General features: G+C 41.6%; 1 protein-coding gene across 1 annotated transcript in view; it reads right to left on the reverse strand.

Annotated features, from left to right (window-relative positions):
- Window positions 1-12998: 12998 nt before the first annotated feature.
- Window positions 12999-15231, reverse strand: part of azi2 (5-azacytidine induced 2) — a 38471-nt gene continuing 36238 nt past the window's right edge. Inside the window, exon 8 of the mRNA XM_042332096.1 lies at window positions 12999-15117. Within this exon, the coding sequence (XP_042188030.1) occupies window positions 14696-15117 (422 nt within the window). The 3' untranslated portion in view covers window positions 12999-14695. The remainder of the gene's footprint in view (window positions 15118-15231) is intronic.

A 15231-nucleotide genomic window follows, 5' to 3' on the forward strand; every position in this document is an offset into this window, starting at 1 on the left:
CAGCATTCACACCACAGCAGAAGTGTTTTGAAGGCTTTAAAGCACAGAATAATTCTCAACCAAACCCAATTCTCCCAAAGCCCAACATCCCCATTCATGCACCTTCCTTGAGGGGCTGCCTGGATAGTGACAATTTGTGGGAGACCTGGCCAATTTCTTTCTGTTTAATACAAGGGAATTAAGGCCACGTGTAGGCAGCCCAAGTCGAGCGAGGCTGAGATCACTATACTTTGGAGTCCTATAACTCAGTGGTTAGAACACTCACCTCGCAAGCGAGAGACCTGGGTTCGATTCCCGGGCAGGGCAAAACATTGGGCAAATTTCGTCACTTCACACTTCTCTGATTACCTAGCAGTAAGTAGGAACCTGGTTTTCAGTTGATTGGTGGGTCACTTTTTCGGGGGTAATAATTCCTTTAAAAAAATAATAAATGAGTCACTCAATCCACGACTGGCTGCCACGTTTCGCGTCTCAAAGATGTGATAAGGCTCTATATTATATACATGCAAGGATTATTATTATCAGCTAACTCAGCAAAGACAAGGATTTGAATGCGCAACATTTTCTCTACAGCTGCATCAAGTTGTCCCTTTATCTAGTGAGCCATTGAGAAGCATGAGACTCAGAGGTGTACAAGTGATTTAGATTCACCTGGATTTTCCCTTTCTGAGAGGCCCTACAATACCCCATTCCAGTTTTTTTAGGTCCACCATGTGTCATCAATAGGTGCAGAAACCAATCACTGTGCCTAACTGTCTGATCCAGACTGATAGAGTCCAACATATGTATTCCACTTACACATGGAACTTTCCCTGTATCTGGAATCGAATGTGCACTCTCTGCCCAGAGGAATGCTTTCTGCTTACCTATTTCAGGAGAGTATTAAGTGCAGGTTGGCAAGAGCCAAGGCTTGGGGACCCCAGAGTGTGCAATGGGATACTGCTGGAGTCTAACCCCAGCTAAAACTGCATAGCTTGTTATTGAGAGCACTGTCTAGTAAGCTTCCCACTGCTTGTCCAGCTTGGACCACCTTACCCATTAGGATAGTGGTGGCCCACCTGTGGCCTGGGGACGGAAGTGGTTTGGTAAGTCTAGGTAAGTCCGTGTTCAATATTTTCATCATTTTCTTGATTTTATGTCATAAATATTCAATCAAGAAAATGTATTTGTCGACCATAAAGATTGGCCACCATTGCATTATGGCTTAGGCTTGCAGGGTTAACAGGAGCCAAGTTGGAAGAATCATTACCCCTTGTGACCGATCTGCCCATCCAAGTCCTGCCAATGAACTAGGTTGGCTAGTCTGCAGTCCTGGTGCACTGCAGACCCACCTGGCTCAGGAGCCAGACTATCAAGACCACTACACAGCACTGAGATGATTCTGACATTCAGTTGCTAAGCATGTTACCCTGGAACCAGCTCAGCCCCAAGGAGATCCTGTTTCCTTGCTTGTTAGGAAACACAAGAGGCCTTCATAAATTCCCCATCTCCTCTTCCCACCCGGCCCCTACCCATCCCTCCCGCCACACCTTTGAACCCATCTCCCCCTCCTCTCTCATCATCACCATAACCCATGAAATCTACCACCTGCTCCCTTGACTCCATCCCTACCCCTCTCCTTAACTCCCAGCTCCACCTCTTTGCCCCTCTACTCACTGACATCGTTAACCTCTACCTGTTCTCTGGTACTGTTCCCACCCCATTAAAAACCGCTGTCATCATACCTATCCTTAAAAAACCCTCCCTGGACCTTCTCTACTCCCAAACTACTGCCCCATCTCCAACCTCCACTTCCTCTCCAAGGTCCTGGAATGAGTTGTTGCTTCTCAGCTTCGCTCCTTCCTCTCTGGCCACTCCCTTCTCGAATCCCTCCAATCGGGTTTCCGTACCGCCCACAGAAACACCCCTGGTCGAAGTGACAAATGACATTATGTCTATCAGCGACCATGACTTCCTCTGCCTCCTTGTCCTCCTTGACCTCTCTGCTGCCTTCGACACCATTGACCGCTCTATCCTCATCCACTTCCTCTCACCTCAACCTCCATGGTGCTGTCCTTGACTGTTCAGATCGTATCTTTCACATCACCTCCACTTTAACTCCTCTAAACAGCTTCTCCTCTAGCCCTTGGACCGTCTTGTGTGGTGTTCCTCAGGGCTCTGTCTTTGGTCCCCTCCTCTTCAATATCTATATGTTCCCTCTTGGTGACATCATCCGCAGACATGGGGTCAACTTCCACATGTATGCAGATGACACCCAACTCTATCTCTCTGCCTCCACTGTTGACTCCAGGACCACTGCTGTCCTGACAATATCTGTCAGACATCAAGTCCTGGATGAGAGCTAACTTTCTTCAATTGAACGTCAAAAAGACCGAGGCTCTCCTGATTGGCTCCCGTGAGCGCCTCCTCACCTCAGGCGCTGACAACAACACCATCCATGGTTGCACACTCCACCTTACTAAGCCAGTCCAGAACCTTGGCATCTTGTTTGACCCTCAACTAACCTTTCTACCCTACATCTGTGCCATGACCCGCTCTGCCTTCCCTCATCACCGCAATGTTGTCCGGCTCCGACACTGTCTCACACCGCAGGCCGCCAAAACACTCATACATGATTTCATTACATTGAGGTTCGACTATGTAAACTCATTGCTTGTCGGCCTCCCAACTCCTCCCTCCATAGGCTGCAGATCATCCAGAACTCTGCAGCCCGTGTCCTCTCCTGCACCAGGCTCCGCGACCCTATCACCCCCATCCTTGCCCAACTCCACTGGCTTCCCATCACACAGAGGAAACAGTTCAAGATCCAGGTCCTCACCTTCAAAGCCCTCCATGGTCTTGTTCCCCCTACCTCTCCGACCTATTGATGAGCGGGCCTTCCGCCACTCTGCACCCACCCTCTGGAACTCCATTCCGCAGTCTCTCCGTCTCGCCCCTTCCCTTGCCACCTTCAAGATCCACCTCAAGACCCTCCTCTTCGACTGTGCTTTCGATCTCCCTGCTTCCCCCCCTGCCCTCTACCCTCCCCCATCCCCTCCCCCAGCTCGGCTCTGTAACTCTGTCTAGCATTTTGGGATGTTTTCCTGACGTGAAAAGCTCTATTCAAATGTAATATTGTTGTTGATAAAACACCATGTGTTGAATAGGACCATAAAAGACAGTTGTGGTCAAACTGGTTCATCCCATCATAGTTAAAGAAATGATTCCTACCCTGCTCCATTCATTGAAAATGCATCAGATTTGAATCCTACAGGTCCAGTTTGTACAAATGTTAAACATTGTCTTCTTGGGAGGTGGTGGTTATAAGATTTAAAAGTGAAAGTCACCCATACACTTTATGCATGAAGAGTACAGTACTGTAATTCTATAGTAGCTGCATGCAGTGTTCAGTCTGCTCCGAGTGATAAATTTGCACTTAAGTAACACCTCTAATGTGAAATCTAAGCTTTCGCACTTAACGCCCTGATCATATTACCAAAGATATGCACAGGTGGGATTTGATAGTTTTTTTTTTAAAAAGTAAACTTTTAACTTAAATGGTTTTGAATGGTTGGCACGATTATACTAAATATAGCAAATTCTTTTTAAGTATTTGCTTTTGTTCTGGTCATTAAAGATGACGATTTGATCATTAATTTGCCACAAGCTGCTTAATTTTCCATTCCTAAGATATGCTTCTAACTTTAATATGTACAGCTATGCCACTGCATACTAAGCGTGAGGAAGGAAAAGTATGGCCCATGCTGGCCTAGGCAGATTGTACATTAAAACTGTAAAAGATAGATCTGCAAACAGCCTTTTAACATTGAGCAGCTTTCTGCAAAATGTATTGGACTTAAGCAGCTGCATGATAAACGTTGCAGAATTTGGCCAAAATGTTTGTTTATTTCTTTCAAACACAGAGGGTTCGGAGGTGGTTTAGAGAGTCCTCGGGATACATTTTTTTTATTTTGGGAAAGTGTTTTGATTCATTTCATGTGCAATGTTTGGGCGGATGATAGCTTTTTATATCAGGTGGTGGTACTTTGAAATAAAATCAGAAAATGTTTTACAATTCTTATGAGTTCAATAAGCATCTGAAAGAGAAGCGAAACCTACTTTTTGGGTGAGACTTTTCATCAGAACCAATACAGACAGACCAGAGTTGCTGCTTTATCAGCAGTGGAAGGGAAAATAGCCAGACCAAGATTTCAAGGCAACAGAAGGTAAAAAATGGAACCATTAACTGTCAGACATTGGGCCAGTTAGTGAGTGGGTCATTAACAATTTGTGAAATGTTAGAAAATGAGAACAAGGTATAATATAAGCAAGAGAGAGGCAGGTGTGATAACAGCATGAAATGCCAGATCAGCTCAGGTAGAGATAACTGGGGGAGGTGTGGTCAAAACTTAAGGTTAAAATAAATAAAAAGAAAACTTAAGCGATGATAGAAAACTGAATGGCAAAAAGTGGTGACAGCTCACAGGAAGCAGATCAGCATTTGACAGACACTGAACATTTTGCCGCCCACACCTCCCCCCCCACTCCCTCCCCCTTTCCGGAATCTCTAACCTAACGTTTAGAGATGTTAAAATAAGTGTGGAGTCCTCAAACCACATAGCAGCCAAGAGAATCATGAGATGCTGCTTCTGAAATTCTGAAGTAGTGTAAGAGGTGAGAGTGGGTGGGAGACTTGAGATGATGAGTCACGGGGAAGTCAAAAATTATGTTTATGAATATAGGAATGAACAGGACAGTCATTACAGTCCCTATGACTAGTTTCAATGTAAAATAACCACAACAACTTGCACTTATATACAGTCCTTCACACTGTAGTGTTTCATAGTGCTTAACAGTGGTGTGGTTTCTCACTGAGTGGGAAAGAGAAGGGAGGTGATCAAAAGCACGGTCAAAGCAAAAACTTCAGATGTGTTTTCAAGATGGGCAAAGAAGGGGCAAAATGGAGGGATGGAGGCAAAGTGTTCCAGAGATTCGGGGAATAATAAATATGTATAAATATTGTAATTAAAACATACACTACAACAACAACAACAAAATTACATTTGTAAAGCGCCTTTCACTCGGGAGGACGTCCCAAGGTGCTGGACAATCAATGTTTCGGACCCGAGCTGAGGATTGGAGAGGGGGGAGGGCAGAGGGGAAAGGAGGGTGACCAAAGGCACGGTCGAAGAGGAGGGTCTTCAGACAGGTCTTGAAGGAGGCAAAAGGGGGGCAAGGAAGAGGGAATGTGGGATGGAGTACCAGAGGGTGGGGGCAGTGGCAGAAGGCCCGCCCGCCAATGGTGGGGCGAACGAGGCGGGGGATGTGAACCAGGCCGGAGCCCGCTGAGCGGAGGGAGCAGGCAGGATGGTAGGTGGTTAGGAGTTCGCAGAGGTAGGGGGGAGCAAGGCAATGGAGGGCTTTGAAGGTGAGGACCAGGATCTTTATCTGTATCCTCTGTGTGATGGGAAGCCAGTGGAGTCGGCGAAGATGGGGGTGATAGGGTCACGGAGCCTGGTGCGGGAGAGGACACAGGCTGCAGAGTTCTGGATGATCTGCAGCCTATGGAGGGAGGAGTTGGGGAGGCCGACAAGCAGTGAGTTTATGTAGTCAAGCATTGATGTTATGAATGAGTGTATGAAGGTCTCACAGCCTGTGGTGTGAGACAGTCGCAGAGCCGGGCAATGCTGTAGAGATGGGGGAAGGCAGAGCAGGTCATGGCGCAGATGTGGGGTAGAAAAGATAGTTGTGGGTCAAACAAGACCCCAAGGTTCCGGACCGGCTTAGTAAGGTGGAGTGTGCAACCATGGACAGTGATGCTGTCAGCGCCTGAGGTGTGGAGGCGCTGACGGGAGCCAATCAGGAGAGCCTCGGTCTTGTTGACGTTCAACTGTAGAAAGTTAGCTCTCATCCAGGACTTGATGTCTGACAGACATTCTGTCAGGACAGCAGTGGTCCTGGAGTTGAGGGTGGAGGCAGAGAGGTACAGTTGGGTGTCATCCCCATACATGTGGAAGTTGACCCCACGTCTGCAGATGATGTCACCAAGTGGGAGCATATACATATTGAAAAGAAGAAGTTACTGTCTTCTATATCCTTCAATTGTTTTCTTCACCAATTGTTTCCTTCTTTACTATCTTGCTGCCACGGGCTCTGCTGATGGTAGGCCTAGAAGGGAAAGGAGTTTCTCGCAGTGTCCGGGCCAACAATGCCCCAGAATAAAATTGGTGATTCACTTCATGGCTGGTTGTGGGACATCATCATGTGCATTTAGCTGCTACATTTGCCCACAAAAAACTCAAGGCACTCCACTTTACAGTATATCCAATGAAACTCTTTGAAATGTCTTCCTGATATGAAAGGGACAGTATGAAATGTAAAGATTATTATTATTTATTCCCACTGCCTTTTGCTTCTCCAATCTCATCATGTAAAAAGAAAAAAACATTTTTAGTGCCCAAATGTTTCTGTACTTCTCAGATCCTTACCATCAAGTTGCTGCTTTTGCAGACAAATATCGTAGCTATCTTGGGACTTGAACTCATAGTCTAGGCTCATTCTTGTGTGGTCCTGGGGTAATGCTGCATTGTCAGAATTACTGTCCTTGGGCTGAGACGTTAAACCAAGGTTCCATCTGTCTGTTCCTCAGTGCTTCTTAATAATTTCATGACAATTTTCTAAAAGAGAAGGTTTTCTCCTGGTATCCCGATCAACAATCAAGCTAAATTGGTCATTCACTGCTTGTGGATATTTGGTGTGTAAAAAATGGCTGCAACGTTTGCCAACAAAAACAGTTTGCTTCAATGGCAGTAATTAATAAACTATGAAGTGGACTTCAATGTTGTAAGTGCTATAAACTATTTAATGTCGGATTGGTTAAAAACATTTATTATAATCCTTACATACCCTTTTTACAACCATGAAGTGAATGACCAATTTTATTCTGGGGCAAAACCTTAGGCAAGTTTCCTTACTCCACACGCCACTGTTTACTTAGCAGTAAGTAGAAACCTGGTTGTTAGGCAATTGGCATTGCTTTCTAGGCAGGGTAATAATCATTTAAAAACAATAATAATTTGGTCGCTCAATCCACGACTGTTTGTGGGACACTGCTATGCTCAATTGGCTGTAGTGTTTCACCCACAAAATATGCAGTCAATCCACTTTACAATATATTCTATGAAGCTCTTTGAGATGTCTGAACGACGTGATAAGGCATGGTATCAAGTGCAAGGATTATTATTATTATTACTTATCCCTTCACATACAATGTTGTCATTGTTTTTACCGCTTGAGGTCTGTAGCAAAATGTTAATTCATTCAGTTCATTTGTGCTTTACTCTGGAATAAGAAGTCACTTTCCTTCATTTCAAATTCTCCTAGACATAAGGCTACTCTGGTTCCTCGATTGTTTCTAACTTTTCAGAACATACTGTATTCTGTTCATTTCAGTTTATTTCAATCTTCTGAATTCTTTGAATTATAGGAAATCTGTTGCACAACAGCCACTGGTGAAAAAATCCTTGCAATGGAAATATTGATGATTTGTGTAGCACATTTGCCGCCGTTGTAATTGATGGGGAAAATACACTTAGTCATTCCTTTAATATTTTTGAAAAACCTAAAATTAACACCTTGTGTTGGTGACGAAAGCCAATACATTGACTAATGCGGTGAAAGCTATTGATGAATAACACACATCTAAATAAGTTTCAAAATGAGAGCCGCACTGAGTCACATAATATTTTTTCTGCTACATGGGAGGGTGTTTTTTTTCTTTTTTTGACAAATGGTATATCCTAAACAGAATAAGTAAATTGAATGAGATTATAAAAAGCTGTAGTGAAACATTTGGGTAAAGGACAGGACTAACAAACTCGCTGCAGCTGAGTAAGAAATGTACACAGCGCCTTCCAGCACACACATGTTGGTGATTCTCCCAGCAACTCGGAAATTGCTAAATGTGATCACTGGGATCCAGTGGATACCAGACAATAGATAGTCCAATGTCTCGTGCAGCAAAATAGTCTTGTAACTTCTTATTTAATCTGGACCTGCTGACACGAAAGCATTTTATGTGTCTGATCATTTGGATAGAAAACCACAGCTGGCTGAAAGTGAAGTTGTATTATTCAGGGGATCAGATCGTATTTTAAAACTCACATTGCTTATTGTATAGCTCAGCTCAGGTGACAGACACTTATAATTTATACTAAAGAATTTGTAAGGATTGTTGTACAATACGCGTGAGCACTATTGCTGTTTTTTTTATTGGTAAGATTGCTATCTTTCCTCCAAAGATTTTTCTTGTGAGCTGGGTGTCTGACACATGCAGAAACCCATCACCATTCTTCAAAGCATTTCACATGCACACACCACCTACACACGGAAATTTCACATTTGTGTGGAATGGAGTCCACACTCTCTCCCTGCAGGGACGCACCCTACTCGCCTCATTCCGGAAAATATTAGGTGCAGGTTCACAAGTACCAAGACCCAGAGACTCCAGAATATGTGTTGGGATCATTGCTGAACTATAATCTGCATAACTTGCCATTTGAGGGCACTTTCTGGCAAGCTGCATATCCAGCAAAAAACACACGTAACTGTTGCTTGCAGGGTTAACTGAAATAAGAGGGAAGAATCCCTGCCCTCAATGACCACTCTGCCTCCCCCAAGTCCTGCCAACAACAACGTGCATTTAGTAGTGTCCTTCGCATGGGGCAGCACCAGGCTGGCTAGTCTGTCTACCATCAGCAGTGCCTCTGGAATATTGTAGACCTGTCTGACTGAGAAAACCAACTATTGAGCCTGCTGCCACTGGGGTCAATTTAATTCTATTTAATTGACAAGCACGTTACCTTGGAGGCAGCTCAGCCTCAAGACAGTTAGTCATTAGACCAGATTCACAGGTTCACAAAATGCTGTAAAATGTGTACCTCCACAATTATAAATTATAATTATAAACAATTATAACTATTTATAATTATAATTGTACAGTTGACAAGTCAATTATAAACAAGACCTTCCCACTGTCACCTTAATAACAAATAACAGAAACCCATAGCGCATTTGGGGATTGAAAAATTGAAATGAAATACAGGAGAAGATGCAAACCATGCATCAGTTTAGGTGTTCACAGCCTTCAGCAACATAATGAGAAAAGTCATGATAAGGACACCATTCCTATGCATATTTTGATTTAAATTGGTTCAAATATATTTGTTTGGTTATTTGAGACTGGCAATCAAGAACACTAATGTCATAACAGCCCATAACCTTAGAAGCATGAAGAACATTTGCAACCAGGCACATATGAAATCTAGATGTTAAGTGCCAAACACCTATGTTAATTCAAGAGGCTGGTGATAGAGATTTGAAGCAGTTCTTTCATGAGTGTGAGATCCAGCGACTTTATGCATGCTGCAGGCGGAAGAGACCGTTTATTGTCTCTGCTTTGCACAAGTGCAAAAAAAAGACATTTGAAATTCAGCCACAATTGAGATGATCAGTGCATTCTACAGACAGGTGGTGCCGAGTAAAGCACAAGGTAAATAATTCTACAATTTGAGCTGCTTCCACTGATTATCGGTTGTTATTTCACACTTGAGTTATAGTGGATTTTTGCCTGTGTGAAATTATCCCGTGGGCAGTGATATTACTAATCATGTCCATGGAATAATAATCTGTGGTGCAACGGCTGTAAATGTGTTTGCACATCGGGGGAAGCAAGTGAAGATGGCCTTTTAAGCAGTTCTGAGGGGGAGTGTGTGAAAAGGGGGTTGCTGTGCAGATATTTTGAATAGTGAATGTGTGCTGACAAAGGAATACCAACCAGATTCTTAACCCTCTGAATGCTCAATGCCGTCCTTCACTGTTTTCCTTTTTCAATCATCTATTAGAATTAGAAGTTCTATCCATTTCTGATGCAGAAATTACCCCTGGAAAACACTGCAGAACATTGTACAGTAGAGGTTCGTTCTTCAATCCTGACCCTATGAAATAATTTCCTGAATCAGATTATAAAGAATTCATGGCTTAGTTCAAGGATCCATTGACAGTGAACATTACAGTATGCTTCAACTATTGAACAATTATTTGGCAAATACATTTTTAAAAATGCAGATTTTTAAATATAGAAAATTTCTGAATGATTACAATCCAAAGGGTCAATTGTTATTCTAGGCAGCTAAATGATTTAACATTCAAACCATATCTGAGTTTTCATATGTAGATTAAGCTGTATTCTATTACAATGTCCAATAGCCTGATCTCCCCCAGGTCAGTTCCATTTGGCTATGATGTAAATTCCAAGGTCTGATCTGATTTTCATCCATTTCTAGAAGCGGGTAGCTGACAGCATAATCAACATGATTTTGTATGGGCAACATCCCATTTCAAACAAATGCATTATTCAGCTACAAAGTCACAGAGAAGAAAACACAAGCATAATGAGAAATATTACAATAGCACATTTCACACAAACCATATTTATTCTAAACTTTACACTGAGGCAATCACGTGACCAGCACAGTATCATACAGACATTTCGAAACAACTCAAAATATGTAAACAAAAGAAAATCTGAAAAGAGAAAGTCCAGTTGGTATCTAGCAAACCCATTCTTTTCACAGTTCTTTATTTGATCCCCTAAATTCAACACTTCTTTACTCACTTCTACTTGCGTTTTGCCTTCAAAATATAGTCAATTCAATTTACAGTATATTCTTGAAGCGCTTTGAGATGTCTTGAAGACGTGATAAGGCACTATATCAAATGCAAGGATTATTTACAGCATCAGTTAACCCTAAACCTCTCGCTTCTTTGATTACATTTCATTTGCTGGCTTTTATTGGAAGCTGTTTCATGAGCTCTTTGGTTAACTCCTGATACCTTAGCCAAATGCACAGACACACCATTTTGCCTTGACAGCAGAGCTTGGTGTTAGGCAATTACTAAAGCCCATAGGTAGGCTGAATTTTCTGTTTGATGCTCAATGATGCTATGTTTTCCATTCAGTGTATTGATGCGAAATTAACTCCCATATTCTTAAATAATATAAAAAAAACATTTAGGACCATCTTGTGAATGTTGCACTTTGTGGTAGATATGTTAGGTGACGAATGTCAGCTTGAACACAAAATGGCTCAAAATCGCCATCAAAATATTAGGGAGAGTGTTAGTAAGTACTACCTCTAATACCCCACCTGAGATGGGACTCAGCTGTTATCAGAAGGCCTATGACATAATTTCTGTCCACAAACATAAAAACGACCACAATGGTTCTATTTCTGGGGCTGGAAGCACCGATTCACATATAGATAATTATTATTGGTACTTTTCTTCTGCCACTGCCTTCCTGACTTTCAACAGCTGTCACCACACCCTCTTCAAAAAACATTCTTCAAAACTTTTCAGCTACCATCTCATCTCCAACCTGCTCTTTCTATTCCAAAGTCTTGAAATGTAACACCACTACTGAACTTCATTCACATTTTCCATCCTGCCACAGTACCAGCCAACATCAGCTTGTGTGACAGACAGACTTGATAGAATGAATCTCGCAGTAACTAGGAACCCGGTTGTTAGCTGATTGGCAGATCACTTTTCCCGGGGTAATAATCCCTTAAAAAAGAAAAGGAAATAAATAATAATTTGGTCATTCAATCTACCACTGTTTGTAGGACACTGCTGTGTACAATTGGCTGCCATGTTTCGCCCACAAAATATATAGTTAATTCACTTTACAGTATATTCTGTGAAGCGCTTTGAGACGTCTTGAAGACATGACAAAGTGCTATATCAAATGCAACGATTATTATTTAATGCCTTTGTCATTTCAAGACTCAATTTTCAAATTCCTTCTTTGCTGTCCTCTCCAATTCCATCATCCACAAGTTCCAGCTCATCCACTCTTCCACCCATATTCTTATCTATACAAATCTTCACATCCTTCACCCATCCTCCCTAGACTTCACTGTCTCCCCGTCTCCTAGCGTATTAACCTAACAAGGTTCTTATTCTTCCTTCATATCCTTGCCCTGTGATCTTCCGTGCAACCCCCACCCCAGACCAATGACAGCTGAGCCAAGTCACTACACCCCTAACCTACCCTCTGGAATTCCCTTCCTCAATCCCCTCTATCAGTCTCAACCAGTGGTTGGCCAAAAAATAATCATGGAAATAAGAAAATAGATTCATGCCATAAATCAAGAAACATTTATTTTGTTGGCCAACCAAAGAGGTTGACCACTACAGATCTAAACCAATTAAATACTTACCACTGACTGTGTTTATCATGAGACATTACATGAAAGATGCTGGACAAATGCAAGTTGGTCCGGTGGCAGAGTCCCATCTGATCAACAACAGCATAGAATACAAACTTCCACCAACACTTTTAAAGGATCCACATAGGATCATGGGGATAAGTTTGATGAAATAATTTGAAGAAGAAAGCATGTGTATTACATATGTAAAAACAAGAGGAAAAAAAATAAATACTTAATTACCAGCAGTTTACAGAGAACCCATCTTTGTGGGTTCCATTTACTCTCATTTTATCTTAACTAATTCTCTGATATGAAAAATATTTCTTCCAGTCAATCATGCTCTGTTGGTTTACTCCTTTTACAGGCCCCTCATATTTTGAAGCTGATTCTCCACATTCCCAATTTTGTTCACGTTAGGTGAAGTAGAAACTTCCAACAGCTGCAATTACTTATGAGCAGATGCCATTACTTTTCACACAAAACGAAAATCTGGAACTCTCTCCCCAAAAATGCTGTGGACGCTGGATCCATTCAAATTTTCGATAGATTATTGTTAGGTAAGGATATCAAGGGATATGGGGGCAAAAGCGGGTATTTGGAGTTGAGGTACAGATCAGCCATGATCTAACAGAATGGCTCGAGGGGCTGAATGGCCTACTCCTGTAAATTCGTATGTGCCGAGCAACTCTCCTGCACCCACCCTCTTCCTCAGGAAGTGATTGACACAAAATATTTTAGAAAGCAGTCTTTTTTTGAGAAGTTCATCATTCATTTATTCCAACAGTATCATGAACACAACACAAATGCAACAGTGCTCTGAAATCCAGAAATGATTACTAATATATACAGTCATATATATATATCTCGTGACTCAAGAGAGGCTACAACATCCATTGCTGTCTGAAGAATTATTTGATGTAGAAAGGGGGGGGAAAAAAAATCTTTGGACAATAATGAACTACATTTCTAACTAGTGGTGGATTGCTAATTAATATCCAGTTCCTGCACCCAATTGCCTTAAATTAGCTCTAAATATCCTGAACATCAATATTGAACTTGAATATCCAAAGCCTATTTCATTATATTGTGAATATTGAATACCCATTTTATTCCTTGCAAGATACTGATAGAATTCTAAAGATATTATCACCACGTAAACATTCAGACCATGACCAGAGAACATTTTAAAAAGATGTTAATCCAAATTACTTTCTAGAAATCACTTCCTAGCCATGTAACCCTGCCCGGATACATATGTGAATGTGTCTCTGATGTTTAATTTTGTAATAACAGGGATATGCATATTGATCCCCAAAAGTTAACAGTTCAGAAAGATAGAAAAAGATTACTCACTCAATTAGTTTCATTTTATTCCCATTCTTATCCTTGCTAAGATCCCGCGCCAAGCATCCAGACTCCTGGGCACAGAAACCTCTCCATTACTTTAACCCACTGTAGTATGAAGTGCTACCCAAATTTCCTAACTTCTTTCCTGATTGGCATCTTATCTCTAACTCAATGTTATGCTGAACACCTTGGCCAAGATACTCAATTTGCCTTCAGTTATAGCCAGTAAGGTGCCTGTTATGTTTTGCTTCAGATAGTTATTTTGATAAGCACTACCTATATATCATTGGAAAACATTGAGATTATGCATTTTAAAGACAACTGAGCATCAATCAGAACTAGGTCTTGGATCGTGCTTCATTGCAGAGTTCAGCCATTGCTAGACTGAGAAATGTAGCAGGCTATCTCACAGTGATAAAACAAGATTTTCTTATCTAATATACATTATCTTACTTTAAAAATATATTCAGTTCACCATTTTTCTTTTAAAACAATTATTTGTAGCTTTCAATGAAAAAATGGTGGCATAAAGAGATTTTTTTGGGGAAAAATGAACACAATTAAATAAGGAGGCACTTTAAGAGGAAAGAAATAATTACCAGTGTAATAAGTGCAATAAGGATGAGCGAAATCTCTCTCTATAGAATGGCTTGCTTTATTTAAAATATAACGTTGATTTTAAATGGTTCACACTACTGCAGAGAATAATTTGTGAACAACATTTCAGATTACAGATCTTCAAATTGAAGGGAGTTTCTTACAAAAAAACAGATTATCACCATTTTCCAATGCAGTGTTGCACACTCAAGTGAGGAAAATAGGTCCTGACGAGGAAACACCTGCAGTTGACAAATAAGGACCATAAGCTAGAGAAACATGAAAAGGAACCTTTCAAGACTTGCGAGACTTAGTGCATTCTGTAAACTTTTGGAAAGAAAAGGTTTATTTTTTAGAATTGCGATACTGCCCATAGGTGCATCAAACCACACTTATTGTCTGTCCTGTTAGAATCAGCTGCTCTTTTCTAGCTAGGTTTGCATTTCTAGATCTGTATAGATAGGAGTTCCCACTTAACTGAAAGCTCACCAATACACAACTCAGCTCCTGAACACTAATTCTGGATCATGTGTGCTCACACCAGGAATTTGCACAGCAGAGGAAGTGGCAGTATTTCCAGTGGTCCAGAATCCAGCTTGATTCGGCTTGATCATTGGTGAAGCTGCAAAAACCCATGAGTTATCATCAAATGAATTCTTTCCACAAGAACCAATTTCGTCCAAAGCAGCACTACCAACAGGTGTGGGTCTCCGATTTATCCATGATGAAACAAGCTCTTCGGCAGATAAAACTGCCGTGCCCTGTTGAAACTGGCGAGTCCCGGTAAAGTTGGGTATTTGCACGTGACCACCCTCTGAAGAGCTACGTGATGCTCGATAAACTGCCCCAGTAGAATTAAGCTCCAGTTCGCTGCAGTCACGGACTAAGTCATCCAGACACTGAACTGGACCATGAAGCAAAGCTAAGGAAAAAACAGAGAAATTATATTATAAAACTGTGTAAAGTCAATCTCCTCCAGCACAAGCATCGAGTTTGGCTATTAACCCAAAAGGAATACAAAGGGACACATTGAAGT

The sequence above is a fragment of the Callorhinchus milii genome, unplaced genomic scaffold (assembly GCF_018977255.1).
Source record: "Callorhinchus milii isolate IMCB2004 unplaced genomic scaffold, IMCB_Cmil_1.0 Scaffold2, whole genome shotgun sequence".
Lineage (NCBI taxonomy): Eukaryota > Metazoa > Chordata > Chondrichthyes > Chimaeriformes > Callorhinchidae > Callorhinchus > Callorhinchus milii.